General features: G+C 57.2%; 1 protein-coding gene across 3 annotated transcripts in view; it reads right to left on the reverse strand.

The window, feature by feature from the left end:
- Positions 1–15,591: 15,591 nt before the first annotated feature.
- The window catches only part of KCNQ2 (potassium voltage-gated channel subfamily Q member 2), a 71,648-nt gene continuing 64,423 nt past the window's right edge, over positions 15,592–22,816 (reverse strand). For all 3 annotated transcript variants that reach the window (XM_077952188.1, XM_015148609.3, XM_015148613.3), the window contains one exon: positions 15,592–22,259. In XM_077952188.1, the coding sequence (XP_077808314.1) occupies positions 21,528–22,259 (732 nt within the window). In that variant the 3' untranslated portion in view covers positions 15,592–21,527. The remainder of the gene's footprint in view (positions 22,260–22,816) is intronic.

The following is a 22,816-nucleotide window of genomic DNA, read 5'->3' on the forward strand; positions in this document are numbered from 1 at the left end:
GAAGCATTCTCCCTGGGTATGAAACCAAGAAAAGACACAAAGCCAAGGAAAAGTCATTGAGAAAATACCTGGCACATGGCCTATCCCCTAAACACAGAAGGTAACCATAGCAACAACCTCAAACCAAGTCCAAGTCCTGACCTGAGTAATAAAACCTCCACACCAAAGACCTAGAGAAGGAAGGGCAGGTCATCACCCAGCATAAAGCCGCTCATGGCAGTATCTACTGTCCTCCACAAAATGCCTGCCTTCCAGTAAAAAATTGTAAGACATGTGAAAAGCAAGAACAAACAGACTCCAAAGATGCAAAATAATCATCTAAACCAGAATTGTGTATGACACTGATGTCGGGACTATCAGGCAGGGACATAACAACCTTGAGTAGTATGTTAAGGGCTCTAACGGAAAACGTAGACAATGTACAAGATGAGATGAGTAATTTCCACAGGGAGATGGAAACTATAAGAAAGAACCAGATGGAAAGACGTCAAACCAAAACCCCAGCTACAGAGATGAAAAATGCTTTCGATGGGGCAGTAGACGCAATGCAGTGGAGGAAAGGGTCAGTGAACGTGAAGATAGATCAACACCCAATAACCAACACACGCACATGCACACACACACATGTGCATGCCTGCACACATGCACAAGCACACAGAAGCACATGCATGTACACGCCCACACACATGCACAAGCACACAGAAGCACACGCACATGCACACCCACATACACACGCACAGAAGCGCACACACATGCACGCCCACATGCACACAGAGAGAAGCACACTTATGTGCACACACATGTGCATGCCTGCACACATGCACACGCACACAGAAGCACATGCACATGCACATCTGCACACAACCACTTGCACGCAGAAGCACCTGCACGTGAATGTAATGCATGCACATGCATGTGCACGCACACTCACACACCCATGCACACATGCACACACATAGGCACACACATATGCACACACATGCACACACACGTACACACCCACACACACATGCATGCACACACCCCCACGTGTGCATATGCGGACACACACACATGCACACAAACACACATGCACACACACGCACACACACATGCACGTACATGCTGACACACACACGAACACACATGCTAATCCAAACACACTTATGCACAAACGCATACACCCCCACACACATGCACATGAACACACATGCCCCCCCACACATACGTGCATGCATGCACATATACACACACAAACACACACGCACACACACACTAGGCCACAGATCTAAGAAACTTAACACTAAGGAGGGCAAATACCAAAAATAACTGCACCTAGGCATATCAAATTCAAACTTTTGAAAACTAAAGGCAAAGGCAGCATGGCTCACACCTGTAGTCCCAGCTCAGGAGGCTGAGGCATGAGAACTGCTTGAACCTGGGAGGCAGAGGCTGCAGGGAGCCGAGATTGCCCCACTGCACTCCAGCCTGGGTGACAGAGCCGGACTCCATCTCAAAAAAAGAAAAAAGGAAGCTAAAGGCAAAGTAGAACTCTTGGAGGGATCCAGTGGCCTGGGAGTGCGGGGGTGGTGGGAACACAATACCTATAGAGGAACAGGATGTAAGAATCACAGCTGACTTCTTGTCATAAATCATTCAAGGAAGAAGCCAATGGAGTAGCATCTTTAATTACTGAGAAACGACATAAACCTGTCAACCCAGAATTCAATCGCCAGCAAAACTATCCACCAAATATGAAGGATGCAGTCTTTCTCTGGCAAACAAAACCCAAGGGAATGCACGGCCCTCAGGTCTACTCGACAGGAAATGCCGAAGGAAGTTCTTCAGGCAGAAGGAGCGTGGTGTCCACCGGGAACTTGGGTCTACACAAAGCAATGAAGAAAGTTGGAAATTGAATAAAATAATTTAAAATAAAGTTTACTTTTTCTTATTTTTATTTGCTCTAAAATATAATTAACTGTCCAAAGCGAAATGTACAAAGTGAAAAACAGAAGCAATGTATTTTGTGTCTATAGCACATATAAATGTAAAATATACAATAATTCCCAATATTGCAAAGGGTGTGAAGGAGGAGCTGGGACTGTTCAATTACTCCAAGAAAGATTTTTTTAACAAAGGGAGGAAAGAAACTGAGCCAAATGAAACAAACACAAAGTAGCTAGCAAGATGGTAGATTTTAATCCAACCATATCAATAATCACTACAAATGTGAGTGATCTAAAAGCACCAGTTAAAAATAAAGAGATTGTCAGATTGGATTTTAGAAAACAATATCTAACTACAGTGTGTGAAAAAAATCACTTTCAGCATAACGACAAAGATGGTAAAAAGCCGAAAGATGGAAAAAGATGTACTATCTAAACACTAAGCCGCAGAAACCTGGAGGAACTCTGTTCATATCAGAATAAGTAGCTTCAGAACAAAGGATATTATCAGGGATAAAGAGGAACATTTACCTCATGATAAAAAGGTCAGTTCTCCAAGAAGACATAACCATCCTAAATGTGTAGTCAGCTCATAACAGAGTCTCAAAATGCATGAAGTAAACACTGAGAGAATTAAAAGGAGAAACTGGGAAATCCACAGTTTTAACTGGAGATGTCAGCACTCCCCCAGCAGTAATTGACGGAACAGTCAAGTAGAAAATCAGTAACATCTTGGCCAACATAGTGAAACCCCATCTCTACTAAATACAAAAAATTAACCAGGCGAGGTGGCGGGCGTCTGTAGTCCCAGCTACTCAGGAGGCTGAGGCAGGGGAATCGCTTGAACCCAGGAGGCGGAGGTTGCAGTGAGCTGAGATCGCACCATTGCACTCCAGCCTGGAGACAGAGCGAGACTCAAAAAAAAAAAAAAAAAAAAAAAAAGAAAGAAAAGAAAAGAAAGAAAATCAGTCACAATACAGATGACCTGAACAACCTCAGCCAATTGGAACTAACTGACATGTGTAAAACAAAGTAACACACAGACACCCAGAGGCACCTTCCTCTCAGGCACACATGAGATTCACCAAGACAGCCTGTATTCTGGTCATAAAACAAACTCTCAAATTTAAAAGAATAGAAATCATACAAAGTATGGTCTTAGTACATAAAGAAATTAAACTAGAATTAAATAACAGAATATGTGTGAAGTCTCACAAATATTTGGAAATTGAATGGCACACTCTAAAATAATCTATGAAACAGGAAGTATCAAGAAAAATTCGAGGCCGGGCGCGGTGGCTCAAGCCTGTAATCCCAGCACTTTGGGAGGCCGAGACGGGTGGATCACGAGGTCAGGAGATCGAGACTATCCTGGCTAACATGGTGAAACCCCGTCTGTACTAAAAATACAAAAAACTAGCCGGGCGTGGTGGCGGGCGCCTGTAGTCTCAGCTACTTGGGAGGCTGAGGCGGGAGAATGGCGTGAACCCGGGAGGCGGAGCTTGCAGTGAGCCGAGATCACGCCACTGCACTCCAGCCTGGGAGACACAGCGAGACGCCGTCTCAAAAAAAAAAAAAAAAAATCGAAAATGTTTTGAACTGAAATGAAAATGTAAAGAATAACATCAAAATTTGTGGTAGGTAGGTAAAGCAGTGCTTACAGGAAAATTTATAGTATTAAATTATTAGAAAAAGAAGAAATATTTCATATAAGTAACCCAAACTTCCACCTAAAGAAACTAAAAATGCAGAGAAAATTAAACCTAAAGTAAGTAGAAGGAAGGAAATAATAAAGATTACAGCAAAAATCAATGAAATTGAAAGCAAAGTCAACCAAACCAAAATCTGGTTCTTTGAAAAAATAAAATTGATAAACCTTAGACTGAACAATAAAAAAAAGAAAGAAGGAGGCTGGACATGGTGGCTCACGCCTGTAATCCCAGCACTGTGGGAGGCGAACATGGGGGATCACTTGAGTCCAGGAGTTCAAGACCAGCCTGACCAACATGGTGAAACCTCATCTCTACTAAAAATACAAAAATTAGCTGGGCATGGTGACGGGTGCCTGTGATCCCAGCTACTCAGGAGGCTGAGGCAGGAGAACCGCCTGAACCAGGGAGGCAAATGTTGCAGTGAGCCGAGATCGCACAATTGCACTCCAGCCTGGGCAACAGAGCAAGACTGTTGTAAAAAGAAGATGCAAATTATATCAGAAACAAAAGAAGAGGACATCACTCTCAATACCACTCATTAAAGGAACAATAAAAAAACACATTAAAGGAACAATAAAAAAAATACTAGGAACAACTCCATACCCAGGTTCAACAACTGAAGTGGACCAATTCCTTGAATGACACAAACTACCAAAACTCTTTCAAGAAAAAATAGATAACCGAGATAGTCTTATGCCTGTTAAAGAACCTGAATTTGTAGCTAAAAGCCTTTCCAGGCCAGGCGCGGTGGCTCAAGCCTGTAATCCCAGCACTTTGGGAGGCCGAGACGGGCGGATCACAAGGTCAGGAGATCGAGACCATCCTGGCGAACACGGTGAAACCCCGTCTCTACTAAAAAATACAAAAAACTAGCCGGGCGAGGCAGCGGGCGCCTGTAGTCCCAGCTACTCGGGAGGCTGAGGCAGGAGAATGGCATAAACCCGGGGGGCGGAGCTTGCAGTGAGCTGAGATCCGGCCACTGCACTCCAGCCCGGGCGACAGAGCCAGACTCCGTCTCAAAAAAAAAAAAAAAAAAAAAAGCCTTTCCAAACAGAAAATTTTAGGCTCCTATGGTTCCACTGGTAAATTCTAACAAACGTGTAAGGACGGAGTAACGTCAGAGTTACAGGATCAGTTTCAGGAAAGAGAAGTCGCTGTGTATCTGTTGCTGAATAACAAATTGCCCTAAAACATAGTGGCTTAAAAATATGAAAACCTTTATCATCTCATAGTTTCTGCAGCTCAGGAGTCAGACAGCACGCAGCCGATCTCCACTCCCAACGTGCAGGGCCTCTGCCATAAACCTCGAAGGCTCGTTCACTCACATGTCGGGGGCTGGTACAGACTGTCGGCAGAGGCTTGAGCTGGAACTGTTGACCAAGACACACAAGTGGCCATGTGGCCTCTGGGCTTCCTCACAGTGTGATGTCTGGATTCCAGGGGTTGGCATCCTGAGAAAGAGCCAAGCAGAAGCCGCCCTCGGATCCTTGCCTAGCCCTGGAGTCAGGCGGTGTCACTCCCGTACCTTCTAACCTGGGCCCCCAGGCCCAAGAGGAGGAAATGGAGACCCCACCTCCCAGTGGAGGGAAGGCAAGGTCCCGCCGTTGGGGAAGCACATGGGATACACCCGTGCGGCTGCTGCTGGAGAAGTGAGTTTGCCATACCCGTTTCTTCTATGGGAACATCTGCCTGCATCTCACCTGCTAATTCCTGGGTGCCGTTTGTCCATTTTCACTGCAACAGGGGCCCCCACAGTACATGCAGACCAGGCTTCTTCAGAGTCCTGGCAGGGCCTGTCTGAGGGGAAGGCCCAGGTTGGTCCCTGGGTGACAGGCAGCCCTCCGAGCAGCGCCCACATCCCCACGGAGGCCACAGCACCCAGCCTGCCACTTAGAGAGACCCCTCAGGTTCCCTCTGGCCTGGTCTGCACCGTGGAGGGCGGGGGTCTCACAAGCACAGAAGGAAGAACACAGGTGTCGCCCACAGACCCCCATCTCCTGGCTATGTCTTGAGGGCTGAGCAGGGGCTGGGGGGCACTGGGACCTGTGGCCCCTCCCAAACCCCTACATGGGTTCCTCCATGCTCCTGTCACTCTGCCCTCCTCAGATTCAGTGCCCCTCGGGGCAGCCCGGGCAAAGCCCGCAGTCCCTGAGAAGGCATAGGGTTGCGGAAGCATCCCCCTCCAGCCACGCTGGCCTGTGCTGGATCCCGGGACCTCACCCGTTCACCTGTGGCAGGAAGTGACCCCGTCTTGGGTAGTGACTATCTGGGGCTGGTGCTGTGTGGCCATAAAAAGAATTTACCACAACAGTTGTAGGTAAAGAAAGGCAGATTTATTAGAGAAGGTAATGCACCTGCTGTGCACGTGGCTGGATCCAGGAGGCACTGCTGGCCCTCAGGGCGGACGGAAGGGTGGATGGATGCATGGTGGCAGGCCCCCGGCTGCAGGGAGCATGCAGCACAGGCTGATTGGATATCAAGTGAATAGCCTGTCCTGTGCTGTGCTGGGGTGCAAAGGAATGAGCCACGTCAGCCACGACCCAAGCGGAGCTGACCAGGGCTACGTCTATGGAATGATGGAGGGGCTAGGTGTGGTCAGAACTCACCAGGGAAGAGTGACCCTCCAAGAGGGACACTCAGGGAAGCTTCGTAGACGAAGCAGAGCTTGGGCGAGGCCTTGCGGTTGGGGGAGGGCCAGGAAGGGCAGCTTCGTCCTTCCAAGACAAGGGGGCTGGAGGTCTCGGTGGGGGCAGAGGTGGGGGCACTGCACGAGCTGTAGAGCGCCAAGTCTGGGCCTAGGTGGTCTCGCGTCCCAGAGCCTGCCTGTGGCGAGGCGGGCAATGAGGCAGGTGGCCCATCCGGCCACTGCCTGAGCAACCAGGAGGATTTGGTCTCCGACCAGCAGCAGGGAGGAAGTTAACGTAAATCTGTTCCAATGCAAATGTCAAACCAACCCTGCACAGGAAAACTTAGCAGCTCTGAATGTCAAGGAGGGAGTCCCGGCTCTAGCTGGCAGCGCGGCATGGCTGAGCTGTTTCCTCCAGCTCCTGGGCTGTGGGAGGAGGCTGCTGGCACGGGGCCACTGCCTGGCACGGAGGGGCTGCCGGGACCTTTGAGAACTGAGGCACACCAGGGAGACGATCTGGAGACTCATCGCTGGAGGGAAGGAGCCCCAGCAAGCACAGCCCAGTCCAGGGACTCCTGTCCGCATAGCCTGAGGCACACGGGAGCCGGTGCGCCAAGGGGCCTCCCCTCGAGACCAGGGCTGCTGACGACAGAGCCAGGATGCAGAGCAGAAGGTAAATCCTGCAGCAGCAGGATGGCATCTGAGCCAAGGCTGAGGAAGCAGCACCGGGATTCACTGTCAGGCCAGGAAAAGGCGGAGGCGCTGGTGGGCCTCAGTCCCCCGGACACCAGCTGGCTGTGTTATGAGAGATCTCCTGTTTGGACAGGGGAGGGTCTGGGGCCACCGTCTGGGTGTGATGCCCGAGGGACCTGAGTCCAGGCGGGGGCTCCACCCTGAGGGGTGCGTGGGTGACGGGCTCCCAAGACATGACCAGGCTGGGTGTGAAGACAAGGCCACATGAGGCTGGAAGACAGTGCAGGGCAAACCAAGGCCAAGCGACTACCCATCGTGAGGCTGCAAGGACCGACCCCGCACGCAGAGAGGCACAAGGTGACATCTGAGGCAGGGAGCACATCCAAGACCACACAGGACGGCATTTCAGAGAGACCGGGCACCATGTGCTCCCCACCCTTGGAGCTACCCCCAGACCCTGCTCCTCCCTCAGCCCCCCTTCAGCAGGTACAACCTCACTTCTCTTTCCCTTCCCCCACTTCCAGCAGGTGCGGCCTCACCTCTCTTTCCCTGCCCCCCAGTAGGTGCGGCCTCGCCTCTCTTTCCCTAACCCCCCAGCAGGTGCGGCCTCACCTCTTTCCCTGCCCCCACCAGCAGGTGCGGCCTCGCCTCTCTTTCCCTACCCCCCAAGCAGGTGCGGCCTCGCCTCTCTTTCCCTACCCCCCAGCAGGTGCAACCTCACCTCTCTTTCCCTGCCCCCCAGCAGGTGCGGCCTCACCTCTGTTTCCCTACCCTCCCCCAGCAGGTGCGGCCTCACCTCTCTTTCCCTGCCCCCCAGCAGGTGCGGCCTCACCTCTGTTTCCCTACCCTCCCCCAGCAGGTGTGGCCTCGCCTTTCTTTTCTGACCCCACAGTAGGCAGCAGGTGCTCCTGCCCATGTGAGAGGTTGGTGCAGCTCCCTCTCTCCGCTGGCTGACGGCAGACCCCGGGGTCCCCGCCCAGAGTCCCTCCAGGCAGAAGACGACACCCGGCACAGTCCTTGTCTCCTGAGATGAACTCGAGCTGAACCATTTTGCTTTTAAATTTAAGAAGAAATGAAGTGTTTTGCATTTTATTAAAGCAGATATGGCTGCAATCGGGCTCCTAAGGACTCAGCCAAGCTCAGATGCTGGGACTTTCCGGTGGTCACCGTCAGCGAATCCCCAAGCCCGCGGACATGGCCCCGGCTGGAGGGAAGGGTCGGGGGGACGGATGGAAACGGAACCAACACCCTCAGGACGCAGCTCCAGGCAGGGGATGGTGGTGGTGGTGTAGGGGGCACTGGTTCAGGGCAGCTGGGGGGCTCCAAGGAGGAGGCAGGGCTGGAGGTGGACTGGGAGGGACCAGGAAGTTCAGGAAGGTTCTAGAAGAGAGTAGAGGCTGGGCTCGGTGGCTCAAGCCTGTAATCCCAGCACTTTGGGAGGCCGAGACGGGGGAATCACGAGGTCAGAAGATCGAGACCATCCTGGCTAACACAGTGAAACTCTGTCTCTACTAAAAAATACAAAAAACTAGCCGGGTGAAGTGGCGGGCGCCTGTAGTCCCAGCTACTCGGGAGGCTGAGGCAGGAGAATGGCTAAACCCGGGAGGTGGAGCTTGCAGGGAGCTGAGATCCGGCCACTGCACTCCAGCCTGGGCGACAGAGCGAGACTCCGTCTCAAAAAAAAAAAAAAAAAAAGTAGAGAGGAGGGAAGGTGGGTGTGGGGATGGCACAGAGGGTTGCCTTCAGAGGGTCCAGTGCTGCTAGAGAGCTGGGGACTTGTGCACCATGCAGACTTCAGGGTAGGGAGCACCACAGTTGGGGGATCCGCGGGCAGCGGCCAGGAGGGAGGAGGTGGCCGGGGCTGCAGGAGGAGGTGCGGGCTTGGCTGGGTGGAGGTGGAGGGGCTGCAGGAGGAGGCACAGGTGGGGCCTGGTGGAGGTGGAGGAGCTGCAGGAGGAGGTGCAGGCCCAGTGGAGGCGGAGGGGCTGCAGGAGGAGGCACGGGACAGGCCAGGTGGAGGGGTTGTAGGAGGTCCTGGACAGACAAGCTCACAGGAGCAAGTGTGAAAGTCCAGCTCTGTACACACAGAAGCAGCTTCCAGTCGGAATCCTTAAGCTGGCAGCTTGTGAGTTGGTCTGAGAAGATCCATGTGCTTATGTCTGGTGTGTGGCTTGGGGGCTCCCTCCCTCCTTCGGGGAGTGACCCAGGTGCTCCGCCTCAGTGAGCCTCTGTTCCGCTCTTGCGAGCTCCCGCGTCTCTCAGTGGCGTGGACGTTTGGGGTTGGCGGTTGGGGCGGGAGGTGCTGGAAGGTGAGAGGTGCCTGTTATCTGCCCCTCAGGGACACCCAGTGACCTGGTGGTTCTGAGTCCTGCCAGGAGTGGGGGCCACAGGCGGCCGACTCCGGGTTCTGCCCACAGAATGGCTATTTCCCTGGGCCCCCTTGTTCTACTCTTTGGGCCTCAGTTTCCAATTCCTCAAACCAGCAGGTGGATGCTGTGGGCCTTTCCTACAGCACCCCAGAGCCAGGGGAGGAGGCGAGGAGGGTGTGGACCAGGCAAGGCGTTGTGTGGGGTCCGTTCCCGGGTGTGGAAGGTGATGGACGGGGCAGGGAGTGAGGAACAGGAGCCGACTGGGATGGGGCTGGAGCGGGGCTATACTGGCACGTCCACACTGGACACAGGATGAGGCCATCTCGGAAGTGCCCGGAGGCGATGCTGAGACCTCTAGGCCATGGAGGATGAGGGAGCCCTGGAATCCCTGGCCCAGCCCACGTGTGCTCAGATCCTCTGCCCTGAGCCCCGCCCCGGCGCACAGACCTCAGTCTGCTCAAAACTGACGAAGTTCTTGTAGCTGCTAAGCCTGGTTTCAGGCCCCAAGGAGATCGCCATGGGCTTGTCGAGGCCTCTCTGCTGGCCGAGACCCAGCCCAGGAGGAAGAGGGCTCTACCCTTGTTTGTTTAAATTGTAAAACACACAACATAAAAGTTACCATCATCACCATTTAAAGCATGCAGTTCAGCGGTTTAAGTATAGCACATTCCCACTGTTGTGTGACCTTTGTCACCGTCCATCTCCAGGACTTTCATCTTCCCAAACTGAAACTCTGCCCCCATTAAACACTCACTCCCATTTCTCCTTCCCAGCCCCTGGCACTCACTTCCTACCCGTCATCTCTGAATCCGGCTACTCTAATACCTCCTACAGGGAGAACCATCCTACCATCCATCTCTCTGAATCTGGCTACTCTAATACCTCCTATGGGTAGAACCGTCCCACCATCCATCTCTGAATCCGGCTACTCTAATACCTCCTACGGGGAGATATTAGAACCGTCCTACCATCCATCTGAATCCGGCTACTCTAATACCTCTTACGGGTAGAACCATCCTACCATCCGTCTCTCTGAATCTGGGTACTCTAATACCTCCTGCAGGTAGAACCGTTCTACCCTCCACCTCTGAATCTGGCTACTCTAATACCTCCTGCAGATATAACCGTCCTACCCTCCATCTCTAAATCTGGTTACTCTAATACCTCCTATAGGGAGAACCGTCCCACCCTCTGTTTCTGAATCCGGCTACTCTAATACCTCCTACAGGTAGAATTGTCCCACCATCCGTCCCTGAATCCGGCTACTCTAATACCTCCTACGGGTAGAACCGTCCCACCATCTATCCCTGAATCCGGCTACTCTAAAACCTCCTGCGGGTAGAACCGTCACACCATCCGTCTCTGAATCTGGCTACTCTAATGCCTCCTGCAGGTAGAACCGTCCCACCATCCGTCTCTGAATCCGGCTACTCTACTTCCTACAGGTAGAACCGTCCTACTATCCATCTCTGAATCTGGCTACTCTAATACCTCCTACAGGTAGAATTATCCCACCATCTGTCTCTGAATCCAGCTACTTTAATACCTCCTGCAGGTAGAACTGTCCCACCGTCTGTCTCTGAATCCAGCTACTCTAACACCTGCTATAGGTAGAACTGTCCCACCATCCATCTCTGAATCCAACGACTCTAATACCTCCTACAGGTAGAACCGTCACACCATCCGTCTCTGAATCTGGCTACTCTAATACCTCCTACAGGTAGAATCATCCCACCATCTGTCTCTGAATCCAGCTACTTTAATACCTCCTGCAGATAGAACTGTCCCACCATCTGTCTCTGAATCCAGCTACTCTAACACCTCCTATAGGTAGAACCGTCCCACCATCCATCTCTGAATCCAACGACTCTAATACCTCCTACAGGTAGAACCGTCACACCATCCGTCTCTGAATCTGGCTACTCTAATACCTCCTACAGGTAGAATCATCCCACCATCTGTCTCTGAATCCAGCTACTTTAATACCTCCTGCAGGTAGAACTGTCCCACCATCTGTCTCTGAATCCAGCTACTCTAACACCTCCTATAGGTAGAACCGTCCCACCATCCATCTCTGAATCCAACGACTCTAATACCTCCTACAGGTAGAACCGTCCCACCATCCATCTCTGAATCCAACGACTCTAATACCTCCTACAGGTAGACCCGTCACACCATCCGTCTCTGAATCCGGCTACTCTAATACCTCCTATGGGTAGAACCGTCCCACCATCCATCTCTGAATCTGGGTACGCTAATACTTCCTACGGGTAGAACCGTCCCACCATCCGTCTCTGAATCTGGGTATGCTAATACCTCCTATGGGTAGAACCGTCCCACCATCCGTCGCTGACTCCGGCTACTCTAATACCTCCTACAGGTAGAACCGTCCCACCATCCGTCCCTGAATCCAGATACTCTAATACCTCCTACGGGTAGAACCATCCCACCATCCATCCCTGAATCGGCTACTCTAATACCTCCTACAGGGAGGTATTAGAACCTTCCTGCCGGGCGCGGTGGCTCAAGCCTGTAATCCCAGCACTTTGGGAGGCCGAGACGGGCGGATCACGAGGTCAGGAGATCGAGACCATCTTGGCTAACACGGTGAAACCCCGTCTCTACTAAAAAAAAATACAAAAAAAAACTAGCCGGGCGAGGTGGCGGGCGCCTGTAGTCCCGGCTACTCGGGAGGCTGAGGCAGGAGAATGGCGGGAACCTGGGAGGCAGAGCTTGCAGTGAGCTGAGATCCGGCCACAGCACTCCAGCCTGGGTGACAGAGCGAGACTCCGTCTCAAAAAAAAAAAAAAAAAAAAAAAAAAAAAGAACCTTCCTACCATCCGTCTGAATCCGGCTACTCTAATGCCTCCTGCGGGTAGAACCATCCCACCATCCGTCTCTGAATCCGGCTACTCTAATACCTCCTACAGGTAGAACCGTCCTACCATCCATCTCTGAATCTGGCTACTCTAATACCTCCTACAGGTAGAATCATCCCACCATCTGTCTCTGACTCCAGCTACTCTAACACCTTCTATAGGTAGAACCGTCCCACCATCCGTCTCTGAATCCAACGACTCTAATACCTCCTACAGGTAGAACCGTCACACCATCCGTCTCTGAATCTGGCTACTCTAATACCTCCTACAGGTAGAATCATCCCACCATCTGTCTCTGAATCCAGCTACTCTAATACCTCCTGCAGGTAGAACCATCCTACCCTCCGTCTCTGAATCCGGTTACTCTAATACCTCCTACGGGTAGAACCGTCCCACCATCCATCTCTGAATCCAGCTACTCTAATACCTCCTATGGGTAGAACCATCCCACGATCTGTCTCTGAATCCGGCTACTCTAACACCTCCTACAGGTAGAACCGTCCTACCGTCCATCTCTGAATCTGGCTACTCTAATACCTCCTACGGGTAGAACCGTCCCACCATCCATCTCTGAATCCGGGTACGCTAATACCTCCTACGGGTAGAATCGTCCCACCATCCATCTCTGAATCCAGCTACTCTAATACCTCCTACAGGTAGAACCGTCCTACCATCTGTCCCTCTGAATCCGGCTACTCTAATACCTCCTACAGGTAGAATCATCCCACCATCCGTCTCTGAATTCAGCTACTCTAATACCTCCTGTGGGTAGAACTGTCCCACCATCTGTCCCTGAATCTGGCTACTCTAATACCTCCTGCGGGTAGAACTGTCCTACCCTCCGTCTCTGAATTCCTGGGGCACTCTGGAAAACCTCTCCTGACCATCCTGGCTAGCTTCGGGGCCCACTCCTGACGGAGGAGCAGAGGGCGGCTGGTGTGGGCCCCTCAGAACTGGAGCTGTGGGAGGACCCGGAGCTCGCCATGAACACCCACCGTCCCTGGTGACCCGGTTTTGGCTCTGGGTCTTAGTGGGCTTCCCAGGGCATGTTAACTCGGACTGGGAGGGCACACTGGCTTCCAAGAGGTTCCGACGCCTAGGAGGAGACCATGGCTGGAGCTGGGGGCCCGCTGCCGGACAGGGTGGGGGCAGGATGAGTGCTGGAGGGAGGGTGCTCTGGGTGCAGGGCTGAGTCCTAATTAACAAACACACCTGGGCACGGGACGGCTATAGAAAGAAAGGCAGGAACAAGCACGGTGAGCACGTGCAGACGCAGGAGCCCAGCGCTGCTGCCTGTGTGTTCTCTGCCGTGGCTGTGCCATTTCACCTCCCCCCCAGCACGGGCGCCCCTGAGTCTTGGGCAGGCGTTTCCGTTCCCCCGTCCCTCTCCGGAGCAGCAGGCAGTGGCCTGTTGAGTTCTGTGATTCCTGCGCTGGGTCTGGGCTTCAGGCTCCTGCTGGACTCAGTCTGTGGGAGGTCTTGGGGCACGTGCCTGTTTGGTGAATGAATGAATGAATGAGTGAATGAGTGAATGGGAGAATTCGTGCCATCACTTGCTGCAATGCCTCTGGGCCTGTTTTCGGGCCTGCCATAATCGGGGGCAGAGCCAATTCGGAGAATTTAGGTCACAATTCTGATTCCGCCTGTCCTTGGGACTCCAGGTGCTGGCTGACCCTGCACAGTAGGGGGCGCTGGCGTCCAGGTGGCTGCTGTGGCCCAGCACAGGGCAGGCGAGGAGCAGGCCGGGGGACTGGACAGCCCAAGGCCGCCGGGCCAGGGTGGAGTCCAGGCTGCAGGGACTGAAGCCACAGAGCAGTCCCTCCTGCTCCAGCCCTGCAGGAGCTCCCACCCAGGAGCCAGGAGCCAGGCCTGGGGAGCCTGGGATCTGTGTGCCTGTCTAGCTTTGCCCGCCTTGCCGACGGATGGGCACACACAGAGGGATGAGGACTAACGCACACGCCTCTGCCATGCGTCCAGAGCTGTGGCTGTGGCCTCCCTGTGGGGAAGAGCCAGGTCATCTCAACTTAGCTGTGGGTTTAGCCGAGCAGTTCCCGCCCAGGGTGCAGGTCAGGTGGGCCTTTCAGGGCCTCTGCTGCCAGGTGGAGTGGGTGCCCATGGGGAGGAGTGGGTGCCCATGGGGAGGAGTGGGTGCCCATGGGGTCCTCCTCTGGGTGAGCCCTGCAACCAGGTAGGCATCGTAGGCTTGGTCACCAGCTGGAGGGGGCCGTGGGGTCCGTCCCTGGAGGGGGTGTGGGGTCCGTCCCTGGAGGGGGTGTGGGGTCCGTCCCTGCAGGGGGCCGTGGGGTCCATCCCTGGAGGGGGCCGTGGGATCCGTCCCTGGAGGGGGTGTGGGGTCCGTCCCTGGAGGGGGCCGTGGGATCCGTCCCTGGAGGGGGTGTGGGGTCCGTCCCTGGAGGGGCCGTGGGGTCCGTCCCTAGTGAGGCCCCTGCAGGCCCAGCTCATGGTGGGGCTCCGCACTCACTCTCTGGCTGGCCCTAGACAGGGGACTCCTGAGCTCCCCTGGAGACCCCTTGTTCAGGTGGTCCCCCCACCCTGTTTCCCATCACCATGTTGACCATGGCCCCCTCTAGCCCCTCCCAGACCCTCACATGTGCCCCTGTCCCCGTGTCCTCTTCAGACTGGAGCACTCGGGGGCTCCTGCAAATGTGCCCCCTTTGTGAGAGAACCCGCAGGTGTGGAGAAGTACCCAGCAGCCCCCAAGGAACTCAGTGTCACAGCAGGAAGGCGGCAGCGTGGGCGGGTGGACACCTGCGCCCTGTGTGGGGGCATAAATCACCCTACAAGGCGCTCGTCACCAGGTGGGATGTCGGCCTCGCCACAGAGCTCCCCAGCTGAGGGCCTCAGCGATCGTGGGGGGCAGAAGAGCTTGTCCAGAGGCCAGAGATGGGCAGAGGAAGATGTGGGCAGGGAGTGGGGGCAGGGAGACAGACAAGCAGACGAGGGGCCAGGCCAACAACAGGAGGTACCCAAGTGGACACGTGGTGGCCGGCGATCCTGCCCAGGCGAGCTGATGGACCGCAGGTGCTCCAGGAGCAGGCCCAGGCCCCAGCATCTGTCTGGGTGGCTGCAGGCCTCAGACGGGAGGGAGAGCTCGGCACCCCCAGAGAGAGCCCAGGGACCACAGTGGCCCCTCCTCTGGCCAGAGCCCTAGGACCCGGCTGCCCCTGCTCCTCACCCACTGTGGCCCCCAGCCCCACTGTTCCACAACACCCCAGCTCTTTCGTGCCCTGAGGAGAGGGACCACCCGTCCGCACACCCGGTCCACAGCACCGCACCCAACCCAGCCCCAGCATCGGCCAGAAGTCCCCGGCCCTCAGACCGGCCACCCAGAGACAGTGGGAGTGAGGAGGCCACACACTGTCCAGGTTGAATCACTGCGTTTTAATGAGTGCACAGGTCCACCTGGCGTCCGAACTCGTCCCCGTGGCAGCAGGGATCCCCAGAACCTTCCACCGCCCTCCTGGCCGCAGGACCCCACACCCGACGTCCCCCACAAACCCGCACTGGCGCATTCTTGTGGCTCTGGCATCAACCTGTCCGTGTAAGTTAATATCTCGGCTAATCTGTTAGAAAACTAGAGTTCATTCCCTGGGCGTCTATCCCTAGAAAACGGACGGTGCACAAAGTTGAGATTGAAGTGTGCGGGGTAACACATCCACCAAAAAAAGGCCTGGTCACTATGGCACAAGGACACATACAAAATGGTCAGAAGTGTACGTCGGTACTGAAGGCATTATGAAATATTCTTTGGAGCATGAACAAAAGTGCAGACAGCCAGAGGCAATGGCGCAAATGGGGAAGCTGCAGCCACCGGCACGGCCAGAGGATGGCAGACTGCAATGGCGTGGGGCGCGGGCGTGGCGGGCGCGCGAGGGCTGAGTGGATCCCAGGCAGAGGGATGGCGTCCAGCGGGACCGCCCGCTCTGGGCGCCCCAGTGCGAGACTCCTCTGTGAGACCCCTCCTGCCCTGCGCTTGTCTCTGGAGCCCATCCCTTGGGCCCCTCGCCCACCCCACCTGGAGGCAGGGTCCAGGGCGTCCGTACCTGGCAGAGCCAGGGGGCACGGGGTGACCTCAGGGAGTTCCTGTCCACATGCATTAAGGCAACGACTTTGTAAAACCCAGGCAGAGTTGGTGTGTGGCGTATGGCGATGTGCATGCGCCTGCCTGGCAGCCCTGGGGACCGGCCCCTCCTTGCTGGCGCCTGGCCAAGAGTCAGATGCTGAGGACCTCTCAGGACGGGGCCACTGGCCAGAGCCAGTCTCCTCGGCCAGCCAGGGGCACCACAGCAAGTGTCCAAGCCCAGAGCACACTCAACCCCACCCCACAAATGCCTTTTAAAACTTTGAAGAGGCCCCTCCCTCCCAAGCGGCCCTTTCCCGTCTCCTCCACCATTTCCCACAACCTCCTCAGTGACATCACCTCCTCCTGGATCTGCCATCAGCCCCCACCCTTACAAGACAGCAAAGTTCAGCAAACTGGGACCCCCATTCGCTCATGCTCCCGGGCTCACGGAAAGCTTCTGGGTGTGCAGCTTCTCCAGGTCTCCCGGAGGGACAGGAACCTGGGTATTCCCTCCACCCCGGAGTCCACCATCCCACATCCTTCAGGAAGCTGCCCTGGCTGTCTGTCCTGCTCCTTAGCGCTTTGCTGGGGCCGAGGTGGAGCCTGCCCCACTGGGTGGGAACACAGGACGGCTGGCCCAGCACAGCCACACAGGCTCCCCGGGTGGTCATTCCATCCTGCAGCCCCCAAAGGCCCTGACCAGGCCTCTCCACCCCACCCTCATGCCCTGAACATACATACATGTGGCCTGGGAGTTCTGCATGGGTGTGGGGGTTGGGGGAGGCACTGGACAGGGTCAGAGGATACTGGGGGCACCCGTGCACTGAGCGCCCACCCCTCAGAGCTCAGCCCCCTGCCGGGCACCCTCCACGGCAGGTCCAAGCCTGGTGAGCCATCCCTCTCACACCACGTTTGCTATAAGGGTTTGTGTCACTGGGGCTGTGCAGTGTCCACCTGTGATCTCGCCAGTGCCCCGGCCTCCGCTCGTACGGCACTCACAGCTCGGGGCAGTGGGGACAACAAGGGTGTTTCTGCGAAGCTCTCACGGCTCCTTCGGCTTCTAGGAAGCGACTAGAAATAGCTCAGGGCCCAGTTCTTTCTAGAAAGAAGGGGGTGTCCTTTACGGGGGTCCCTGACTGTGGGGGACCGAGCCCAGCTGGGGTCTTCCTCCCCTTCTCTCTAGCAGCAGGTCTCTCCGGCAGCAGGGTCTGGAATCTAGAAAAACAGACCTCCAGCCCTGAAGGGGGTAAATGTTAAAACGCACGCCCCGGCTGTGCCTCTCCTCCGGGCGGGACTTGGGGTGATCAGACCCACAGCTCAGAAGGTGCCCCTGGAGAAGCCCTCACAGTGCCTGGGGCGATTCCAGCCTCCAAGTGGGGGCTTGAGACAAGGTTCTCCAAAAGTTAGGGGCATCGCTGAGGGGCAGTGTGTCCTCCAGTGGGGGATGTTGGGCACCTGCCCTGCTCAGACATCTGTGTGTGGGAGGCGTGGGAGGCGCGGGAGGCGTGGGAGGCGTGGGAGGCGTGGGAGGGGCCCTCCCCCAGCGTGTCCCAGCCGCGGTCACAGCTGGAAGATTCACGGACTGCAATTTTACGCAGAGGAAGAAGGAGAAGCTGGGCCAGGAAACCACAATGGGCAGCAGCGCCTGCCTGGGCCAGGGCCTGGGATTCGAGGCTGGGCCACCCATCCCAGGAGGGCCCAGCACCTCCAGGGCAGACCAAACACAGGACCCAGATGAACACACATACAGACGCTGGGACACCCTGGCATCTGACAGAGCCCCTCCTCTGGATGGCTGCCAGGCTGTGGGCGGGGGCAGCACAAGACCCTGACTGGGCTCTGCCTGGCACTCTGCCACTGTGGACCAGGAACCCAGACAGTCGGATACCCCACCACAGGGCTTGACATTCCGGCATCACCACGACCCCTAAAGCCACAATTACTCCCTGTAACCCCTCCCTAGGCAGCTTAAACCCAGCAGGGTCAAAGAGAAAGACCAGAGACAGAAGGGCTCCAATGCTGGAGGTGGGAGGAGTGTGCACGCATGCGTGTGTGTGTGTGCATGTGTGCCATGTGGTCTGTGCACTTGTGTGTGCACGTGGTCTGTGTGTATGTGTGTGCTGTGTGGTCTGTGCACTTGTGTGTGCATGTGTCAGTGCTGTGTGTGGTCTGTGTACTTGTGCATATGTGTGTACTGTGTGTGACCTATACATGTGTGTGCATGTAAGAGTGCATGTGTATACCTGTATGCAGGAATGTGTGTGCACATATGTGTACAGTGCATGGTCTATACACGTGTGGTCTGTGCACATGTGTGCACATGTGTGTGCATGTGTGCAAGCATGCACGTATGTCTGTATGCGGGCGTGTGTGAGCACGTGTGTGTGCCAGTGGGCATGTAGGGATGTGCGCTCTAACAAACATCGTGGGAGCTCTTTGCCATGAGGCGGCACCAGTCCTTGGCCACGCTCATTCACGCAGACACCCGAGGCGGCGCCGCACCACCTCCAGCCTCCTTCCCGCTGCACTTCTCTGAGGTGAGGTCCCGGGGCAGGGGGTGGCTGCACTGCTTAGGCTGGAGTCTGGGGGGGCCCAAGAGAGACCCTCTACCCCCTTGTCTCCCAAAACAGGGCCCCCCAACCATCCCAGGATGTGTACCTTCCCTCTTCCCAGGGACCAGAGACTTCCCAGGTTACACACCACAGGCTCCTTGCTGGACATGAGTCTGGCCTCAGTCCCTCCTGCTGGGCGGCCAGCTTCTGGTAGGGAAGGGATTGGCCTGTCTTCCCCATCCTGCAGAACCCCAACCTGTGCCTCCTGCAGAACCCCAACCTGTGCCCAGGTGCTCATGCCTCAGAGGCCCTGGGGGGAGGAAAGAGCAGGCGGGGCCACACCTGGCAGGGGACACACAGCACAGCCTCCCTCCACTGCCAGGTCTCTCTTCTCCGGGATCTGGAGTCCGGGTGGCTGAGCGGGAACTGGGGACGTGGGGAGCGGTGGCTGGGGCTGGTGCTGCGCTGGGCGGGATGCACTCACACCCCTGCCTGTGGGCCCCGCTAGGGATTCCCTGTCCCATGATGGGAAGGCGAAGGGATGTGGTCCCCGGGCTCGAGCCAGCCCAAGGGAGACAGCAAGGGCACCGCCCGTGAGACGCTGCCCAGGAAACACACCAGAAGGGATGCTTCTTGCCACCGCAGGGCCCGAGGCCACACACGCGCTGCCTTTGGGAACAAAGCAGACAGGCAGTGGGAGCCTGGACAGTGGCTTCTGAGGCCTCCCAATGGGCACCTTTTTGGGACAGGCTCCGGCACAGGGAGGGGTAAGGAGACGGCCCAGCGGAGGCACCCCAATGACGACGTGGCCTGGGAGTGCCCTGGCTGGGCTGGGGGTAGGCACAGAGGCCAGGGTAGCAGCTCCCCACAACGGACGCCAGACATGGCTCCCCAAACACCCTGAGCGCCAGGACCCCCACCAGCCAGGGGCGTACGACCCTCACATGCTGCTTTCAAAGTCCTCTCCCTCAGGATGTGTTCCCCTGCTGACCTCAGGGCCTCAGGACCTCCCAGCCAAGCCAAGTGAACTTAAAACGAAGGTGGACGAGAAACGGGCCCAGGGCTCCCGAAGGTGAAGGAGAAACGGGCCCAGGGCTCCCCAAAGGTGAAGGAGAAACGGGTCCAGGGCTCCCGAAGGTGGAGGAGAAGCAGGCCCAGGGCTCCCCGAAGGTGAAGGAGAAACGGGTCCAGGGCTCCCGAAGGTGGAGGAGAAGCAGGCCCAGGGCTCCCCGAAGGTGAAGGAGAAACGGGCCCAGGGCTCCCCTGCCCTTGCTCTCTGGGAGTATTTGTGCCCATGACCCCAGCCCTGCTCCTTCCCAGGGAGGCCACTCTCCAGGAGCCCAGGCCCGCCTTCGATGCCATCACCCCAATGCCAGATGCTCCCGGGCTCTGGTGCTTAAGTCTGGAGCTAGGGACTCGCTCCCCCCATCACAACCGCCCGCCCCAAGGGCCACGGTGCCCGCAACAGGACAGGTGTGGGATGGTGCATCCCTGAGGCCTGAGACTCCAAGAGGCCCAGTTAAGGAATCGGTCAGTGGAGAAGGGGCCATCAGCTCCAGGGGCGCAGGAGAGCAGGGAGGGCGCTCAGCTGGGCTGAGGTGGGGGCGGCTTCCTCCGGAAAGGCGGGGAGGGTGGCCCCGTGCTGGCGTGAAGGCTTTCCTGGCCCACCGCATCATGGCCCAGCCCTGCCCCAAGTCTGTCAGGGCATTGGTGGACAAAGGTGAGGCAGATCCCTGGCTAAGAACTGTGAGGCCTGCTCACCAGGCAGGTGTCCCAGTGCCAGCACCCAACCAGGGCAGTCAGGAGAGAGGGGAAGACTTGGGGTCCTGCCCCCTAGGTCTCCGAGGCTGGGGTGCTGCTGGCTCTCACGCACCCACGGAAAGGCCAGGGCGAGGCAGCTGGAGCCCCCAAGGACCCCATTTCTGAAGACGCTTCAGAGCTGGATCCCTGGTCCCACCGTGAGCCGGGCCTTCCCCCCCAGAGGCCAAGACCAGAGGGTTGGACGTCCACTCTGGGCTCCAATTTGGTTCCAGGCCCCACCTGCTCCTCAGCTGCCAGTGAGGGTCTCCACCTCAGGGCTGGTTCCCACCAAAAGATCCCTCAGATCCCAGGAGGTACGGGAGAAGATGCCAATCGATAGCTCTGTAATTGGGCACCCCTGAGGTGGGGCACGGGAAAGTCCGCCGGGCAGGCCAGGTGCGAGGGCAGAGGCCACGCGCAGTGGCCGGCCACACCCACCCGCAGCTGCCCAGAAATCCCACCAGGCCCCAAGGCCCACAGGTCCTCATGGAACAGGCCCCTTGTGCCTCCCCTGGGCTTGGCTCCCTGAGACCATCCCCCGCCCGTCGCCATGCCAGCCACACCCCGTCATCACTCCCGCCCCTCCTCACACCAGGCCGATGTCTGCCACAGCCCTGAGCAGAGTGGACAGGGCGGCCTTACTGCTGCACGCTGCTCCTGGAGCCACAGGGCCCTGCCCGGCCCTCCAGCCCCTGTCGGAAAATAACTTCTGTAAAAGGTCACTGCCAGGAGCCCCGTCCTTCAGCCCACATGGGCCCCTCCAGGGCCCACCCTTCCCGCCACACTCAGTTACTGTAACAAAAGGGCCCCAGAGGGTTCCTGCCTCAAAACCTCGGAGGCACTGTGCTGAGGAGGGCCGTGGACGGGTCCACTGGCCCAGCGCTGCCTCACTTCCTGGGCCCGGCCCAGCCCACGTCACCAAAGGGGCCCTCGCCGGTGGCCGAGCGTGGCGGGGGCCCGCAGGGGGTACAGAGGTCGGAGTCGGTGTCTGACTCTCCCTCCGCGATGTAGGGCCTGACTTTGGCACAAGGCGCCACGGCCGCGTAGCAGCTGTTGAGAGCATCCAGGTTCTCCTTGGACTGGGAGATGCTGAAGCCGCTGAAGGAACGCTCCAGCTCCTCGTGGTCCACGGACGGGATGGAGATGGACGTGTCGCTGTCCCGCAGAGTCCCCTCGGGGGGCCTGCAGCCCGGGGCGTCCTCCTGCCTCAGGAACTCTGTGCTGGCGCGGTTGCCCCCGCCGTAGGCGGACAGTGACCGCTCGTGGGCAGGTGGCGGCGGGATGCGCACCAGGGAGCCAGGGTCCCCCACGGGGGAGGTGCCGTGGCCCTGGCGCGGGTGGCTCTGTGGCTGCCAGGAGGTGGAGGGCGGACACTGGACAGGGGGCGCAGCCGGGGGCGCCGAGAAGTTCTTCTGGCCCGTGGAGCTGCTGGAGCGCACAATCTTGACGATGCAGCCGTGCCTGTCGACGTGCTCCCGGCTGTCTTCCGGGCTATGGTACGGAGGTGCCGGCTCCGGCTCTTTGGCCCCAAAGTAGGCCTCAGTCTCTGTCGGGGGGATGCCCATCCGCTGCATGTAGATGTTCACCAGGAAGTCCAGCTTCTTCTCCATGGACAAGACCTGCAAAAGGGGCTGCTGGGCTGGGCTGCGAGGGCCCGTGCCAGGAGACGGGGGGACCTGGGCTGCTTCCAGGAAACGGGGGGACCCAGGCTGGCAGGAAACAGGAGGGACCCAGGCTAGTCCCAGGAAGTGGGGAGGACCCAGGCTGGTCCTAGGAGATGGGGGGACCTGGGCCACTCCCAGGAAGTCAGTCGACTTGGGCTGGTCCCAGGAGGTGGGGGGACCCGGGCTGCTCACTGGAGAGGTGCAGGGAGGGGGGACCCCTGCTCCCTGGAAGCTGGAGGAGCAGGAAGAGGAGGCCCCCGAGCAGCTCCTCCTCCTTCCCAGACCCCTGGGGGCTCAGCCTCCAGCTCCACGGTTGGGGCATGTGTTCAGAGCCAGGCCCTCCTGCTGCCCACTGTGGAACCCCCTTCAGGGAAAGCCCCACAGGGCAGGACCTGGCAGTTCCTCCCTTACTGCTCAGGCCCAGTTCTCAGACGCAGACCCCAAAACAGGGGTCCTCTGCGGTGGTTTCTGAGAATGCACCCCCAGAAGACAGTGGCTGGGGTGTCGGGCAA

The sequence above is a fragment of the Macaca mulatta genome, chromosome 10, assembly GCF_049350105.2.
Source record: "Macaca mulatta isolate MMU2019108-1 chromosome 10, T2T-MMU8v2.0, whole genome shotgun sequence".
Taxonomy (NCBI): domain Eukaryota; kingdom Metazoa; phylum Chordata; class Mammalia; order Primates; family Cercopithecidae; genus Macaca; species Macaca mulatta.